This window comes from Amblyomma mixtum, chromosome 7, assembly GCF_055824585.1.
Source record: "Amblyomma mixtum isolate Tamu chromosome 7, ASM5582458v1, whole genome shotgun sequence".
Taxonomy (NCBI): Eukaryota; Metazoa; Arthropoda; class Arachnida; order Ixodida; family Ixodidae; genus Amblyomma; species Amblyomma mixtum.
The window spans coordinates 84,878,582-84,896,766 of NC_143018.1; the positions used below are offsets into that span (position 1 = coordinate 84,878,582).

The window sequence follows — 18,185 nt, forward strand, 5'->3', positions numbered from 1 at the left end:
ACGAGCAAGAAAAAAGCCCGACACAGGGCACACCTTGAGTTGTCCATTTTTTTTTCTGTTCTATGTATCTCCAGTACCGTGGTGTTGCATTATAACTAGTTTGGATGACAAATATGGTTAACCAGCTGTCCCCAAAATCTGGCTTATGAGCACTGAGGGGTGTGATTGTGTCAGGAAGCCGTATAATATATATGCCGCTGTTCAGACACCGTGCTATGCCGTGCTTTGCCGTTGAATCTCATGGAATCAAATTTTCTTGCGCAGATGTGAAGTATGATATTGAGGCAGCCTTCTGCACATGGTCTTACGTGTAAACAACCATGATTATTAGAACTGCTTTAAACTTTCTGGTAAATTAGTGTGAAGTTGTGTATTATTTCGCATCTTTATTTCTTTGCCAAGTTTTTGCTGTTTTTCGAGCACATTATATGGGCCCCATAGTTTTTTTTTAAGTTATGCGAGTGGCGTGTAGTTTGATATTTGCACCGTAAAGTTGATCTCCGAAAAATGTAATGGCTGGAAAATCGAAAAAACTCTTGCTCCATGAAAATTCATCTGGTGGATGTTTTTCATATTTTTACCTTTTATTGTGAGCTCAAATTAGAGAAAATACAAAGATGGGACAAACGGTGCTAAAGTCATACAGAGGCTCAGAATATTTGCTGCTCTTTACATATGCAACCACTTTTGTAGTGGCATGCTGGTAATGACCTTCTATATGCTGGATGCTATCTACGTGCCAGCTAGGAAGGAAGGAATGTTTTGTGTCAGGTCTAAGCTTTATTCAACTTTGATGTGCTGACTTTGGCACCCAATGTGTCAACACCATAAGGGGGACTGATTAGGGGTGCCTTCATCATTTATTTACCCTCTTGAAGGTGGCATCAGTGTAGAACTATGGAGTGAGGCATATCCCTCGCATTTTGGCAAACTTTTTTTTTTCTTTGTGCAGGCTCAGTCACTCACGTCAAATCCAGCTCGCCAACACAAGAAAAATCACGAGGAAGGCGACAGTTCCTGTGCCAAGATTGTGGTTATGCTACAACTGTCCACACAAGCTTCAAAAACCACCAGAGGACACACACTGGGGAGCGGCCCTTTGAATGCAGACAATGCGGCAAGAGCTTCGCAGTGAAGGGGAACCTGGTAGCCCACATTTACACCCACACGGGCGAGAAGCCGCACAAATGCACGCATTGCAGCAAAAGATTCACGCAGAAGGGCGGCCTGATTGCGCACCTCCGTACTCACACAGGCGAGAAACCGTTCACTTGCAGTTGTTGTCCCCAAAGCTTCACTCAGCAGAGGCACCTAGTAGACCACCTTCGCACCCACACAGGAGAGAGACCATACAAGTGCACCCATTGCACAAAGAGCTTCAAAGTGAAGTGTGCCCTGGTAGACCACCTTCGCATCCACACAGGCGAGAAGCCGTACCAATGCCAGCTGTGTCCACTATCCTTTGCATGCAGGTCGAACTTTAATAGGCACGTGCAAAACAAACACTAGAATTGAAAACTGCTCCTTCTTCACTTGCTTGGGGATGTTGGCATGTAGGTAGCAATTTAAGTACAGTGAACAGCATAACCATACAGAAGTGTCCACCATTCTATAAAACCTTAGCGTGTTAATTTGTAAGCTTTCACTGGTGACCTAAAGTAAAGTTTGTCCATCAACGTGCCTTCTAACAAAGACTGTGCTGTGTTGCGGTCTGCCATATTCACAAGGAACATGTTTGATTTCGGGTTGACCGATTGCAAACACTTCTTGTTCTCTGCTCGTAAAAATTGGAGCGGCATGATGAAAGTGCTCCAGTCACAGATAAGTGTGGTTGTGTAGTAAAATTTTATTTTACTTACTATAGGGTGCTGTGTGCAGCTCGGCTGTTGTGTGTTTCCTGCAGCAAAGCATTTTCTAGGCTGCCTAAGAAAACCAGAACAGAATATTGTATGCACTTTGAATGTTTATTTGTGTTAAATTTACAAGTGAGACATCATAATAATTCCTTTTTAATCTAAGAGTGGTCTTGCTATTAGAGCGTTGGAACTTTAAAATTTGTATTGGGTTGGTGCAAACATGAAGTTAATTTTTGTCTTGAAATGATGCATTATCTTGATGCTAAGTTTTATGCTACTGTGAAAGAAAGACACCGTTTCTTTGAGTTCCTTTTTTAAGTATTTTGCCTGTTACTGCTTTGCAGCATATGAGAAGAATTTTTTTTGTTATTTATGCTGTATGTTCTTTCCGGGGTGAAATAAAGCTGCAGTTTTACTGGCATGTTTTCACATTATGGAGAAAGTAGTTGTTATCGCGGGGCTATTTCATCCTACGCTGCCTCCTAAGCCCAGTACTAACAGTTCTATTAGTATAGTCAGGGCAGTAGTAGTAGCTTAAGTAATTAACAGTATTTGTGAGTGCTCAGAAAGCGCATGTAAAATGCATTGACCAATTAAGCACAGTAGCTCTTGCATTAAAGCGACAGTCAAAAGTTTTAAGTAAGCACTGCGTGACGACATCTATATATTTTATCATGACCCAGTTAACAGCATGTAAAACATTTCTTTTAGCTTTAGATGTATACTTGAGCACTGTGAAGCACTAAAGAATTTTGTACAAATTGCATTAGCCAGCCACTGAATGAGTCTTTCCTTATGACCATAAGCATGGGGACACCTAGCAACAATGTGCACAAACTTGTTTGGAACCATGGTATGGTCTTTCTTTTCTTAATTAGAACTATGCTCTCGTCGTAATTTGCATTTCTTCCCTACAGCCGTATGATGATGCTGCATTAAGTACTAGTGCCTGTCTGCACTGCTGGTGCTGCCACCTCTCGAGCACGAATGTAACCCATTCTGCAATTCTTCAATTTTCTGCATACATAAAAATCCCCTGCATGCAAATGTCAGAGTTGCCTATTCTGTTTTATGAACCTTTTTTCCTGTGCAAGTGCAGAAATTGCTTTTGTGCTATTTGTGTGACTTTTCTTACTTTGCTACCATAAACCGTTTATTGGCCACCTGCATTAGGTTCTCGATGTTTTTTACAGGGCACTAGGTTCTCAACTTAATGCTACTTTGCTGTGGGCCTTTTTTAATCTTCTCATTGTGGATAGAAAATCCATCCTGCATGTGAAACTCTTCGGGTATATGCTAACTGGTTGTGAACCTAGCCTAGGAGCTCACATAACCAAAACAAGGTGGCTCACAGGAACATACCAGCGTCTCTCGGTATGGTGGTGATATACAGGCATTTTATAATAAGGGAGTAATTACTCATTGGCATCCACCCAAGCGCAGCCATACGGCTACAAATTTGCTCTCGGCTACAAATACGGCTACAAATTCAATTCGCTCTCGCCCTACCATAACCTTGCCGTCCCGGTTAGCTCAGTTGGTAGAGCGACTGCTCCGGTGAAGCGGTGGTCTCGGGTTCGAACCCTGGGCCAGGGCGAATTTTTCTTTAACTACGAAGATTCTGAGAAAGCTGTATAGCTATCCTCTGTAGCCGTATGGCTGCGCTTGGGTGGATGCCAATGAGTAATTACTCCCTTATTACAAATTTACTCCAACTTGTAGGATTCCCCTAAACATTTGACCAACAGGCATTTATCTGACTTTATTAAGTGACGAAAGACGGGCTCAGTAGTGCTAACAGTGAGATGCTTTTCTGACTTTGGAATGTTCCGACGCCTCAAATTATCTCTTTTGTTAATCATTTCTCTTCAGCACATCCCATCTTTTTGCACTGTGCACTGTACCAGCTTTCTCAGATGCAATGTAGACTAGGTCCAGCTTCCAGAATTTGGAAATGAAGCTAGCTTCATTAGTAGTAGTAGTAATAGTAGCACAGCAATAATAAGTGGTTCCAGTGACAAGTCATTTGTACGTTCTCATGAAATGGATGGAGCAGTTAACCGTACACATCTTTAATTTTGTTTTTTGTCGCACTATGGAACATTGCTCTGTTCATTTTTGCAAGCATGGGAGTTTTGATTTAGATCAATATTTGAGTGCGTAAACAATCGCAAGGAGGCAATAGTGTGAATTTCCTGAAGCCATGTTTCTTGGCATCTAATATAAAGTCAGAATTTTAGTTTTGTTATAAGTTTAGATGTTGCAAATATAGCAGCATGAAAACAACTCTCTTAAAAGCATACTTGAGTGCAAAGCAATAAGTTCTGACTCTTCCCCAAAATTGCTGCCTTTTTGACATGCTAGATCCATGTTTTTTGCTGTCTATGCCTAATATTCACATTTCCTCTCTTCAGTGACAAACGCAAGAAAGACTTAAAGCAGATGTTTTGAATCTTCCACATGCTTGATTTATTTTCACACGTCTTCTGACAGTGGTTGCCTCTTTAAATATCAAGTGTGTTGGCTTTGCACTCTTTTGTATCTTGTTTGTAGCAACTAGCTGAATTGTTGTTTTGAATGTATATAAGTGCTTTCCGACTGGATGTAGCCCTTTGAATCCAGTCAGCTGAATGCAAGTACCTGAATTCTTCAGCAAGCACTGGAATGACCCAGTTCTACTGCTGTCCACATTCACCTTTGGTATCCCTAGCCTCATGAAACACTGCAGTCATTACCCTTCTTGGTCTTGCTTCCGGATTTGCGCCGTGCGTCCTCAGCTTGTCGCAGTTCCAGTTGTGTTGATGTGAGAAGTCTTAAACAGAAATGCATGAATTGTGGTAAGAATATGTCGGGGGGTATATTTTCTTTTCTTTTTCTTTTTCAGGTTGTAAGCAGATCTTCTGTGATTTCCAACAAAGTGCGAAACACCACTCCATAAATCAAATTACTTCAGGCCAGGACATTGTCACTTCCTTCCTTTTACACTGCAGGCGAAACTGTTTCACTGTGTCTTGGAATTTCCTGTTGTGCATAGGAACATTCACAGATTTGAGCTGGAGTGCTACATGATGCTTAGCAGCTTGCTAATATCTTTATGAATTTACATTGGATATCCTCATCTTATTTTCCCAGCTCTTGTTCTCTTCCAGCTGTTTCATACTTTGCCTTTCCAGCAGTAGTATTCCCGAGGTGCAGTGTTTGCCAAGATGGTGGCTGCATTTGCCCAGAAAGGGTTTTGTCATAACTTTATCAGTGTTTTTTAAAGGCATTGCAGCTACACAATGCACCTTGACTCTGCAATAGCCCTGCTGGAAACATGAAAATTGCTCACCTGATTAAATTTTTTTTTGCATGGCACTTTACTCTGAATTAGATGTGACCTTGCTATTTTCCTGTATTGTGCTTGGGATGGCTCACAGAGAATGTGTTCCACAGGCGAGTTGCGTCAAGGTGTATATAAACTGGTAGTGAAGCTTGCCTTAAATGTCATAGTACTTGTGAAATGCACCTCGAGACTTACCACTTTCTCTTGGTAGAAGCAGTTAACCTGGCCAGTTGTGACGTTTTAGAAAACTGAATTTATGAGTGCTAACATTTTGGGCAAGGATTCCAAATTACTTTCCCAAGTTCACTTTTCAACGTCGTGTTTTCTGTCCTGTAGTTTGTTTTCTTCTTTAGCACATTCCATCTCTTCCCTCTCAGTTGCCAATATGTTGGTTAGCCAATATTGCCAATATTTTGTTTAGACTAAGTCTGGCTGCCACTGTTTGCAAGTGAACCTGGACTAAGAGTAATAGCAGCAGCGGTGATTGCTGTAATAGTAATAATCTCTGTTCATCTGGATGTGCTTGTGGTATGCAGTTACCAATTAAGTAGAGCTGCATGTAATATTTTATTGTTGCACACTTGATGCATTAGTCTGCTTATTTTTGCAGGCATTTAAGCTAATATGAGAAAAACAAAGAAAAAGTCTTGCAGCAAAATATGCCTCAAGATAACTACTCTGCCTGACAGTCGTAGTCTAAAATGGCGTGTTTTGGCAATTTTAACTTGTAATGAATGCGGGCACAGTGGTCCACTTCAAGTTTTTGCTAATGGTACTTCTGTTGATGTTTGTGTGACTAAGTGACAACTAGGCTTTGGGCGAATGTTCCTGTAAGACATGCACATAAATGCACATAGACAAGAGTCAGTTCAAGCTTCATGATTGCAGTTCATAAAATATGCTATGTTATTGCACTTTCATACCATTTGGAATCTTTCCCCACAGCAATGTATAAAATCAAAATGTCCTGAAATGAGCCTGAGTTTATGCCGCGCTGCCTGAAAAAATGATTTGTCTTGACGCTGTTAAATTTCCATAAATATGGCTGTCTTGCCACTTTATTATGATTGTTCTTTTTGAATCATATTTGCACTCTGAACATTAATGAGAGGCGGTGTATGAGTGTCCGCCGTGGTGGCTTAGTGATTATGGTGCTCGGCTGCTGACCCGAAAGACGTGGGCTCGACCTCGGCTGTGGCGGTTGGATTTCGATGGAGGCGAAATTTAAGAGGCCCGTCTACTGTGCAATGTCAGCGCACGTTAAAGAACCCCAGGTGGTCTAAATTTCCGGAGCCCTTCACTACGGCGTCCTTCATAGCCTGAGTCGCTTTGGGACGAACCCCCATAAACCAAACCAGTGATAAGTGTCAGGTGTCTAAACAGTTCGACGGTGGTGAGGACCCAAGCTCTTAGACTGCCTGTTTCTCATAATGTAAAAAATATCTGTGGGATAATTCTGGAAAATTTGGTATAAACTTGGGAAGTTACTCATATTAAAGTATTTTCCCAATTTAAAAGCAATTTTACCTTAGCAGTTGCCGAGTCCTTGCGGCTTGAGCATCCGTATCACATGTGCTATGCGCAGGGTTCGATCCAGTGCCGCTGGGTACCCACCTGTGATGTGAAAGGTACAAGCTTTCCACTGACCTATTGCTCAGGTTATCTGTGGTGAAATGCTTGGAACATGGGCTATTGACCCCACCTTGAGTAGATGAAGATGCTTTGTGCCATGGCACTCTTTGGCCATGGCTACCCTTGATCCATAAGAATCCATCATCAGCATCATCAATTCAAAGTAGTTATAATAAGTGCCTTGCTTTAGCTTTTCTGAAAATCTTGACATGCCCAATAGCGAATATCATTTCTCAATAATAAGCAAAAGTGAGACGGATGCAGAAAATATTCAGTTTACATCACTGCATGCTTTGCAAATGGAAATGACAAAGTAAGACTGCTGCCTTGTATCTTTTGGTAGTGCATCCCATTATAAATTTGAAGAGTGATGGATTTTCACTGTTTTCATCTTGTATGTATACTGGCTATTAAGAGAAATTGTTTTGCAAATCAAAGTAGTTCTTAAGTCGATGCAGTACCTGGAAGCTAATCTACACTGTTCAAGTATCTGAATCCTGCAAAGAGCAGCTGAGTGATCCAGTTCGTTTAGTGTCTGAGTACATCTGTGATATCAGAGTCGGTATGAAAACACTTGTTGAAGGCTCCTTTCTTTCTGCAACATTCTACATTCGCATCGTTCAACCTTCGCTTGTCACAATGTTGCTTGTTATGCAAATGAAGGCTGGAAAAGAGAGTTCATGAATACGGATGCTTTTGTTGGGTTTTATGAGGTTTAGCATCCCGAAGTGACTCAGGCTATGAGGGATGCCGTGGTGGAGGGCTTGGGATAATTTCGACCACCTTGGCTTCTTTTTTGTGCCCTGACATTGCACAGTGCACGAGCCTGTAGCATTTCATCTCTATCGAATTGTGACCCTCGAGTGTGGAATTGAACCAGCATGTTTCAGGTTGGCAGTCGAGCACCATAACCACTGAGCTGAGCCACAGCGGCAGCTTTGAATAGAGATAGCTTTGGGTGAAGATAATTTTTTTCCTAATTTTTATTTTCAGGTCGCAAGACTATCTTCTCGTATCTTCAATGAAGTGCAAGTCCCTATTCCATCAAATTGTTGACTACTTTTGTACAAATTATTTTGCTTGTTTTATTCTCACTGCAGTACTGCTTGTTAAGTATTGACTTAGCACTTGGTCTGGTGAGCATTGTCATGTTCTCAATTGTTTGTAATAATCTTTGGATGACCAGTTTTGTGCTTCAAGTTTGATGTCATGCTTTGGCAACTCCCCAATATTTATAAATTTTGCCCCGCATATTTAACTTTAGTTTCACCAGAGCAAATGCTCTCCTCCCATCTCACACCTTCTCTACAGGTAGGATTGCAGCTTTGGGTCAATGTATTCCTTAAGTGCACGATGTACTTTTTGCCCATTTTCAAGAAGATAGTTGCACACACTCAGATCATCCTTTTGGTGACCAAACTGACATTGTTAAGAGGTACTGTAGGTGGTAGTAGAAAGGTTGTAGAACTGTGATAGTCATGCCGATAGCATCGGTGCAATGTCAGGTGCCTCAGCGCTGCAGCGTTGAAACCACGCTTGCCATGTGCATGTGATGTTTTTAGGGTGTGTGCCTGGATTGTCTACACTTTGGTAGTGTAATTTCTTCGATGAGGTTTGAGCAGTGACTTGATAATACACAGTTTTTGGATTTATAACAATAATTTTGGATTTAAAACAATAAAAATGAGGAAGAACAACGCACAACACAAGGCACACATTGTGTTGTTCTTTATTTTCTGTTCTATGTATCTCCAGTACAGTGGTGTTGCATTCTAAATAATCTGGACGACAAATATGATTAGCCAGCTGTCCCCAAAATCTGGCTTACGAACACTGAGGGGTGTGACTGCATCAGGAAGCCCCGTAATACATGCCGCTGTTCAGACTTGGTTTCTATGCCAAGCTTTGCCATTGAAACTCAAGGAATAAAATTTTCTTGCTTAGATGTGAGGTGAGATATATTGTGCCTTGAGCTGTAAGCAGTGGAAATCATTTTTTTTTTTCATTTTCAGTCTCTTTATGCCGCCACTGCATTTTGTTGAGTTATGTACAGCTTTTAAATTATTTAGAGGCAGCCTTCTGCACATGGTCTTGCGTGTAAACAACCATGATTATGAGAACTGCTTTAAATTTTTTTTCTGAAGTTGTGTATTATTTTTCACCTTCATTTCTCTGCCTTGTTTTTGCTGTTGCAAACAGATTATATGGGCCCCACAGTTTCTTTTTTTAAGTCTTGTAATAGCATGTAGTTTAATATTTGCACCATAAAGTTGATCTCCAACAAATTTAACAGCTGAAAAATCAGAATGGTCCCCTTGCTATATTAAAATTCATCCTGGCGGATGTTTTTCATGCTTTTTACTTTTTGTTTTTTGAGCTCAAGTTGGTGGAAAGACAAAGTTTGGACTAACGAGGCTAAAGTCATACAGAGGCTCAGAATATTTGTAGCTCTTTACATATGCAACCACTTTTGGAGTGGCATGCCGTTAATGGCCTATATGCTGGATGTTATTATCTACGTGCCAGCTAGGAAGGAAGGAATGTTTTAGGTGAAGTCTAAGCTTTATTTTACTTTGACTTGCTGACTTTGGCACCCAATGTGTCAACAACATGATTAAATGCACAGTGACTGATTAAAGGCACCTTTGTCATTTATTTCTTCTTCTTGAAGGTGGCACGAGTGTAGAACTATGTAGGAAGGCATATCCCTCCCATTTTGGTAAACTTTTTTTTTCTTTGTGCAGGCTCAGTCACTGATGTCAAATCCAGCTCACCAACACAAGGAAAATCACGAGGAAGGCGAGAGTTCCTCTGCCAAGATTGTGGTTATGCTACAACTGTCATTACAAACTTCAAGCGCCACCAGAGGAAACACACTGGGGAGCGGCCCTTTGAATGCAGACATTGCGGCAAGAGCTTCGCAGTGAAGAGGACCCTGGTAGCCCACATTTACACCCACACGGGTGAGAAGCCACACAAATGCACGCATTGCAACCAAGGATTCACGCAGAAGGGCACCCTGATTGCGCACCTCCGCACTCACACAGGCGAGAAACTGTTCACTTGCACATATTGTCCCCAGGGCTTCACACAGCAGAGCCAGCTGGTACGCCACCTTCGCACCCACACAGGAGAGAGACCACACAAGTGCACCCATTGCAGCAAGAGTTTCAACGAGAAGCGTGGCCTGGTAGACCACCTTCACACTCACACAGGCGAGAAGCCGTACCAATGCCAGCTGTGTCCACTATCCTTTGCATGCAGGTCGAACTTTAATAGGCACGTGCAAAAAAAACACTAGAATTGAAAACTGCTCCTTCTTCACTTGCTTGGGGATGTTGGCATGTAGGTAGCAATTTAAGTACAGTGAACAGCATAACCATACAGAAGTGTCCACCATTCTATAAAACCTTAGCGTGTTAATTTGTAAGCTTTCACTGGTGACCTAAAGTGAAGTTTGTCCATCAACGTGCCTTCTAACAAAGACTGTGCTGTGTTGCGGTCTGCCATATTCACAAGGAACATGTTTGATTTCGGGTTGACCGATTGCAAACACTTCTTGTTCTCTGCTCGTAAAAATTGGAGCGGCATGATGAAAGTGCTCCAGTCACAGATAAGTGTGGTTGTGTAGTAAAATTTTATTTTACTTACTATACGGTGCTGTGTGCAGCTCGGCTGTTGTGTGTTTCCTGCAGCAAAGCATTTTCTAGGCTGCCTAAGAAAACCAGAACAGAATTTTGTATGCACTTTGAATGTTTTTTTGTGTTAAATTTGCACTTGAAACATCATAATAATTCCTTTTTTCATCCAAGAGTGGTCTTGCTATTAGAGCGTTGGAACTTTAAAATTTGTGTTGGGTTGGTGCAAACATGAAGTTAATTTTTGTCTTGAGATGATGCATTATCTTGATGCTAAGTTTTATGCTACTGTGAAAGAAAGACACTTTTTCTTTGAGTTCCTTTTTTAAGTATTTTGCCTGTTACTGCTTTGCAGCATATGAGAAGAATTTTTTTTGTTATTTATGCTGCATGTTCTTTCCGGGGTGAAATAAAGCTGCAGTTTTGCTGGCATGTTTTCACATTATGGAGAAAGTAGTTGTTATCGCGGGCCTATTTCATCCTACACTGCCTCCTAAGCCAAGTACTAACAGTTCTATTAGTATAGTCATGGCAGTAGTAGTAGCTTAAGTAATTAACAGTATTTGTGAGTGCTCAGAAAGCGCATGTAAAATGCATTGACCAATTAAGCACAGTAGCTCTTGCATTAAAGCGACGGTCAAAAGTTTTAAGTAAGCACTGCGTAACGACATCTATATTTTTAATCATGACCCAGTTAAAGTTAACAGCATGTAAAACATTTCTTTTAGCTTTAGATGTACACTTGGGCACTGTGAAGCACTAAAGAATTTTGTACAAATTGCATTAGCCTGCCACTGAATGAGTCTTTCCTTATGACCATAAGCATGGGGACACCTAGCAACAATGTGCACAAACTTGTTTGGAACCATGGTATGGTCTTTCTTTTCTTAATTAGAACTGTGCTCTCATCGTATTTTGCATTTCTTCCCTACAGCCGTATGATGATGCTGCATTAAGTACTAGTGCCTGTCTGCACTGCTGGTGCTGCCACCTCTCGAGCACGAATGTAACCCATTCTGCAATTCTTCAATTTTCTGCATACATAAAAATCCCCTGCATGCAAATGTCAGAGTTGCCTATTCTGTTTCATGAACCTTTTTTCCTGTGCAAGTGCAGAAATTGCTTTTGTGCTATTTGTGTGACTTTTCTTACTTTGCTACCATAAACCGTTTATTGGCCACCTGCATTAGGTTCTCGGTGTTTTTTACAGGGCACTAGGTTCTCAACTTGATGCTACTTTGCTGTGGGCCTTTTTTAATCTTCTCACTGTGTGTAGAAAATCCATCCTGCATATGAAACTTCGGGTATATGCTAACTGGTTGTGAACCTAGCCTAGGAGCTCACATAACCAAAACAAGGTGGCTCACAGGAACATACCGGCGTCTCTCGGTATGGTGGTGATATACAGGCATTTTATTATAAGGGAGTAATTACTCATTGGCATCCACCCAAGCGCAGCCATACGGCTACAAATTCAATTCTCTCTCGCCCTACCATAACCTTGCCGTCCCGGTTAGCTCAGTTGGTAGAGCAACTGCTCCGGTGAAGCGGTGGTCTCCGGTTCGAACTCTGGACCAGGACGAATTTTTCTTTAACTACGAAGTTTCTGAGAAAGCTGTATAGCTTTCCTAGTGCCGTAGGCTGCGCTTAGGTGGATGCCAATGAGTAATTACCAGCTTAATACAAATTTACTCCACCTTGGAGGATTCCCCTAAACATTTGACCAACACTGTTCCCACTTCGAGTTATTGATCAATTCGCTCTCGCCCTACCATAACCTTGCCGTCCCGGTTAGCTCAGTTGGTAGAGCGACTGCTCCGGTGAAGCGGTGGTCTCGGGTTCGAACCCTGGACCAGGACGAATTTTTCTTTAACTACGAAGTTTCTGAGGAAGCTGTATAGCTTTCCTTTGTAGCCGTATGGCTGTGCTTGGGTGGACACCAATGAGTAATTACTCCCTTATTACAAATTTACTCCAACTTGGAGGATTCCCCTAAACATTTGACCAACAGGCATTTTATCTGACTTTATTAAGTGACGAAAAACAGGCTCACTAGTGCTAACAGTGAGATGCTTTTCTGACTTTCGAATGTTCCGACACCTCAAATTATCCCTTTTGTGAATCATTTCTCTTCAGCACATCCCATCTTTTTGCACTGTGCACTGTACCAGCTTTCTCAGATGCAATGTAGACTAGGTCCAGCTTCCAGAATTTGGAAATGAAGCTAGCTTCATTAGTAGTAGTAGTAATAGTAGCACAGCAATAATAAGTGGTTCCAGTGACAAGTCATTTGTACGTTCTCATGAAATGGATGGAGCAGTTAACCGTACACATCTTTAATATTGTTTTTTGTCGCACTATGGAACATTGCTCTGTTCATTTTTGGAAGCATGGGACCTTCGATTTAGATCAATATTTGAGTGGGTAAACAATCGCAAGGAGGCAATGGCCCCAATTTCCTGAAGCCATGTTTCTTGACATCTAATATTAACTCAGAATTTTAGTTTTGTTCTAAGTTTAGATGTTGCAAGTATAGCAGCATGAAAACTACTCTGTTAAAAGCATACTTGAGTGCAAAGCGATAAGTTCTGACTTTTCCCCAAATTTGCTGCCTTTTTTGACATTCTAGATTCATGTGTTTTGCTATCTATGCCTAATATTCACTTTTCCTCTCTTCAGTGAGAAACGCAAGAAAGACTTAAAGCTGATGTTTTGAATCTTCCACATGCTTGATTTCTGATTTTCACACGTCTTGTGACAGTGGACGTCTCTTTAAATCTCAAGAGTGTTGGCTTTGCACTCTTTTGTATCTTGTTTGTAGTGACTAGCTGAATTGTTGTTTTGAATGTATATAAGTGCTTTCCGACTGGATGTAGCCCCTTGAATCCAGTCAGCTCAGTGCAAGTACCTGAATTCTTCAGCAAGCACTGGAATGACCCAGTTCTACTGCTGTCCACATTCACCTTTGGTATCCCTATTCTTATGAAGCGCTGCAGTCATTACCCTTCTTGGTCTTGCTTCCGGATTTGCGCCGTGCGTCCTCAGCTTGTCGCAGTTCCAGTTGTGTTGATGTGAGAAGTCTTAAACAGAAATGCATGAATTATGGTAAGAATATGTCGGGGGGTATATTTTCTTTTCTTTTTTTTTTCAGGTTGTAAGCAGATCTTCTGTGATTTCCAACAAAGTGCGAAACACCACTCCATAAATCAAATTACTTCAGGCCAGAACATTGTCACTTCCTTCCTTTTACACTGCAGGCGAAACTGTTTCACTGTGTCTTGGAATTTCCTGTTGTGCATAGGAACATTCACAGATTTGAGCTGGAGTGCTACATGATGCTTAGCAGCTTGCTAGTATTTCTAGGCATTTAACTTGGATATCCTTATCTTACTTTCACAGCTCCTGTTCTCCTCCAGCTATTTCATACTTTGCCTTACCAGCAGTAGTATTCCCGAGGTTCAGTGTTTGCCAAGATGGTGGTTGCATTTGCCCAGAAAGGGTTTTTTCATAACTGTATCAGTGTTTTTTAAAGGTATTGCAGCTACACAGTGCACCTGGACTCTACAATAGCCCTGCTGGAAGCATGAAAATTGCTCACTTGAATAATTTCTTTTTTTTTCGCATGGCACTGGTGTGACCTTGCTATTTTCCTGTATTGTGCTTGGGATGGCTCACAGAGAATATGTTCCACAGGCGAGTTGTGTCAAGGTGTATATAAACTGGTAGTGAAGCTTGCCTTAAATGTCATAGTACTGGTGAAATGCACCTCGAGCCTTACCACTTTCTCTTGGTAGAAGCAGTTCACCTGGCCAATAGGGGATATTCAAAATTCCGCAAGTGCGCTTTCCCGCATAACAATTTTGCCCCAAACAAGATGGCCGACTTCGCTGTAAAGGAACTACGTGGGCTACAGGACAGGCGCTAACAGTGTGGATAGAATGTAAGAAACGTATTTTGGAAGAATCAAACAAAAAACCAGTCTTTCTTGCTTTGTTTCAGCTGGAAATGCATGGTCAGCCATCTTGTTTGGGACAACATTGTTATGCGGGAAAGCGCACTTGCGGAATTTTGAATATCCCCTATTGTGACGTTTTAGAAAACTGAATTTATGAGTGCTAACATTTGGGCAAGGATTGCAAAATACTTTCCCAAGTTCACATTTCAACGTCGTGTTTTCTGTCCTGTAGTTTGTTTTTTTCTTTAGCACATTCCATCTCTCTTCCGTCTCAGTTGCCAATATGTTGTTTAGCCAATATTGCCAATATGTTGTTTAGACTAAGTCTGGCTGCCACTGTTTGCAAGTGAACCTGGCCTAAAAGTAATAGCAGGAGCAGTGATAGCAGTAATAGTAATAATCTCTGTTCATCTGGATGTGCTTGTGGTATGCAGTTACCAATTAAGTAGAGCTACATGTGACATTGTTTTTTTGCACACATGATGCATTAGCCTTTTTATTTTCGCAGGCATTTAAGCTAATATGAGAAAAACGAAGAAAAAAGTCTTGCAGCAAAATATGCCTCAAGGAGGTTAATCTGCCTGACAGTCGTAGTCTAAAATGGCGTGCTTTGGCAATTTTAACTTGCAATGAATCCGGGCACAGTGGGCCACTTCAAGTTTTTGCTAATCGTACTTCTGTTGATGTTTGTGTGACTAAGTGACAACTAGGCTTTGGGCGAGTGTTCCTGTAAGACATGCACATAAATGCACAAAGATAAGAGTGAGTTCAAGCTTTGTGATTGTGGTTCATGAACTATGCTATGGTATTGCATTTTCATACCATGTGGAGTCTTTTTCCATAGCAATGTATTTGATGAAATTTCCTTAAATGAGCTTGAGTTTATGCTGTTCTGCCTGAAGAAATGATTTGTCTTGATGCTGTTAAATTTCCATAAGTATGGGTGTCTTACCATTTTATTATGATCGTTCTTTTTGTGTCATATTTGCACTCTGAGCTTTAATGAGAGTTGGTGTATGAGTGGCCACAGCCTTGGCTCAGTGGTTATAGTGCTCAGCTACTGACCCGAAATGCGGGTTCAATTCCAGCCGCGGTGGTCGAATTTCGATGGAGGTGAAATTCTAGAGGCTCGTGTACTGTGTGATGTCGTTGCACATTGAAGAATCCCAGGTGCTCAAAATTTCTGGAGCCCTGAAGTAAGTCGTCCTTCATAGCCTGAGTCAATTTAGAACCCCCATTAACCCAACCAGTGTCAGGTGTGTAAACAGTTCAAGGTTGGTGAGGACCCAAACTGTTAGACTGCCTGCTTCTCATAATGTAAAGAAGATCTGGGATAATTCTGGAAAATTTAGAATAAACTTGGAAAGTTACTCATATTAAAGTATTATCCCAATTTAAAAGCAGTTTTACCATAGCAGTTGCCGAGTCCTCGCAGCTTGAGCATCCGTATCACATGTGCTATGCGCAGGGTTCGATCCAGTGCCGCTGGGTACCCACCTGTGATGTGAAAGGTACAAGCTTTCCACTGACCTATTGCTCAGGTTATCTGTGGTGAAATGCTTGGAACATGGGCTATTGACCCCACCTTGAGTAGATGAAGATGCTTTGTGCCATGGCACTCTTTGGCCATGGCTACCCTTGACCCACAAAAATTCATCATCATCATCATGAATTCAAAGTAGTTATGATAAGCGCCTTGCTTTGTCTTTTCTAAAAATCTTGACATGCCCAGTGGCAAATATCATTTCTCAATAATAAGTAAAAGTGTGACGGATGCAGAAAATATTGTTTACACCACTGCATGCTTTGCATATGGAAGTGACAAGTAAGACTGCTGCCTTGTATCTTTTGGTAGTGCATCCCATTATAAATTTGAAGAGTGATGGATTTTCACTGTTTTCATCTTGTATGTATACTGGCTATTAAGAGAAATTGTTTTGCAAATCAAAGTAGTTCTTAAGTCGATGCAGTACCTGGAAGCTAATCTACACTGTTCAAGTATCTGAATCCTGCAAAAAGCAGCTGAGTGATCCAGTTCGTTTAGTGTCTGAGTACATCTCTGATATCAGAGTCGGTATGAAAACACTTGTTGAAGGCTCCTTTCTTTCTGCAACAGTCTGCATTCGCGTCGTCCAACCTTCGCTTGTCACAATGTTGCTTGTTATACAAATGAAGGCTGGAAAAGAAAGTGCATGAATATGGACACTTTTGTTGGGTTTTATGGGGTTTAACATCCCGAAGTGACTCAGGCTATGAGGGATGCCGTAGTGGAGGGCTTGGGATAATTTTGACCACCTTGGCTTCTTCTATGTGCCCTGACATCACACAGTGCATGCGCCTGTAGCATTTCAGCTCTAATGAAATGTGACCATCGAGTGTGGAATTGAACCAGCATGTTTCAGGTTGGCAGTCGAGCACCATAACCACTGAGCTGAGCCACAGCGGCAGCTTTGAATAGAGATGGAGAGCTTTGGCTGAAGATAATTTTTTTCCTAATTTTTATTTTCAGGTCGCAAGACTATCTTCTCGTATCTTCAATGAAGTGCAAGTCCCTATTCCATCAAATTGTTGACTACTTTTGTACAAATTATTTTGCTTGTTTTATTCTCACTGCAGTACAGCTTGTTAGGTATTGACTTAGCAGTTGGTCTGGTGAGCATTGTCATGTTCTCAATTGTTTGTAATAATCTTTGGCTCACCAGTTTTGTGCTTCAAGTCTGATGTCATGCTTTGGCAACTCTCCAATATTTGTAAATTTTGCCCCACATATTTAACTTTTGTTTCACCAGAGCAAATGCTCTCCTCCCATCTCACACCTTCTCTACAGGTAGGATTGCAGCTTTGGGTCAAAGTATTCCTTAGGTGCACAATTTACTTTTTGCCCATTTTCAAGAAGATAGTTGCACACACTCATATCAACTTTTTTGATGACCAAACTGACATTGTTAAGAGGTATTGTAGGTGGTAGTAGAAAGGTTGTAGAACTATGATAGTCATGCCGATAGCATTGGTGCATTGTCAAGTGTCTCAGCGCTGCAGCGTTGAAACCACGCTTGCCATGTGTATGTGATGTATTTAGGGTGCGTGCTTAAATTGTCTACACTTTGGTAGTGTAATTTCTTCGATGAGGTTTGAGCAGTGACTTGATAATGCACAATTTTCAGATTTATAACAATAATTTTAGATTTAAAACAATAAAATGAGGATGAACAACGCAGAACACAAAGCACACATTGTGTTCTTTTTTTTTCTGTTTTATGTATCTCCAGTACAGTGGTGTGTCATTCTAAATGGTCTGGACGACAAATATGATTAGCCAGCTGTCCCCAGAATCTGGCTTACGGACACTGAGGGGTGTGACTGTATCAGGAAGCCCCGTAATACATGCTGCTGTTCAGACTTGGTTTCTATGCCAAGGTTTGCCATTGAAACTCATGGAATAAAATTTTCTTGCTTAGATGTGAGGTGAGATATATTGTGCCTTGAACTGTAAGCAGTGGAAATCATTTTTTTTTTTTTCATTTTCAGTCTCTTTATGCCGCCACTGCATTTTGTTGAGTTATGTACAGCTTTTAAATTATTTAGAGGCAGCCTTCTGCACATGGTCTTGCGTGTAAACAACCATGATTATGAGAACTGCTTTAAATTTTTTTTCTGAAGTTGTGTATTATTTTTCACCTTCATTTCTCTGCTTTGTTTTTGCTGTTGCAAACAGATTATATCGGCTCCACAGTTTCTTTCTTTAAGTCTTGTAAGTAGCGTGCAGTTTAATATTTGCA

General features: G+C 41.1%; 1 protein-coding gene across 1 annotated transcript in view; it reads left to right on the forward strand.

Annotated features, from left to right (window-relative positions):
• LOC149336685 (uncharacterized) overlaps window positions 1–18,185 on the forward strand; it is a 69,020-nt gene that overhangs the window by 27,414 nt on the left and 23,421 nt on the right. Inside the window, exons 5-7 of the mRNA XM_089554207.1 lie at window positions 1,075–1,468; window positions 9,558–10,096; window positions 13,156–13,160. Of these exons, the coding sequence (XP_089410333.1) occupies window positions 1,075–1,468; window positions 9,558–10,096; window positions 13,156–13,160 (938 nt within the window). The remainder of the gene's footprint in view (window positions 1–1,074; window positions 1,469–9,557; window positions 10,097–13,155; window positions 13,161–18,185) is intronic.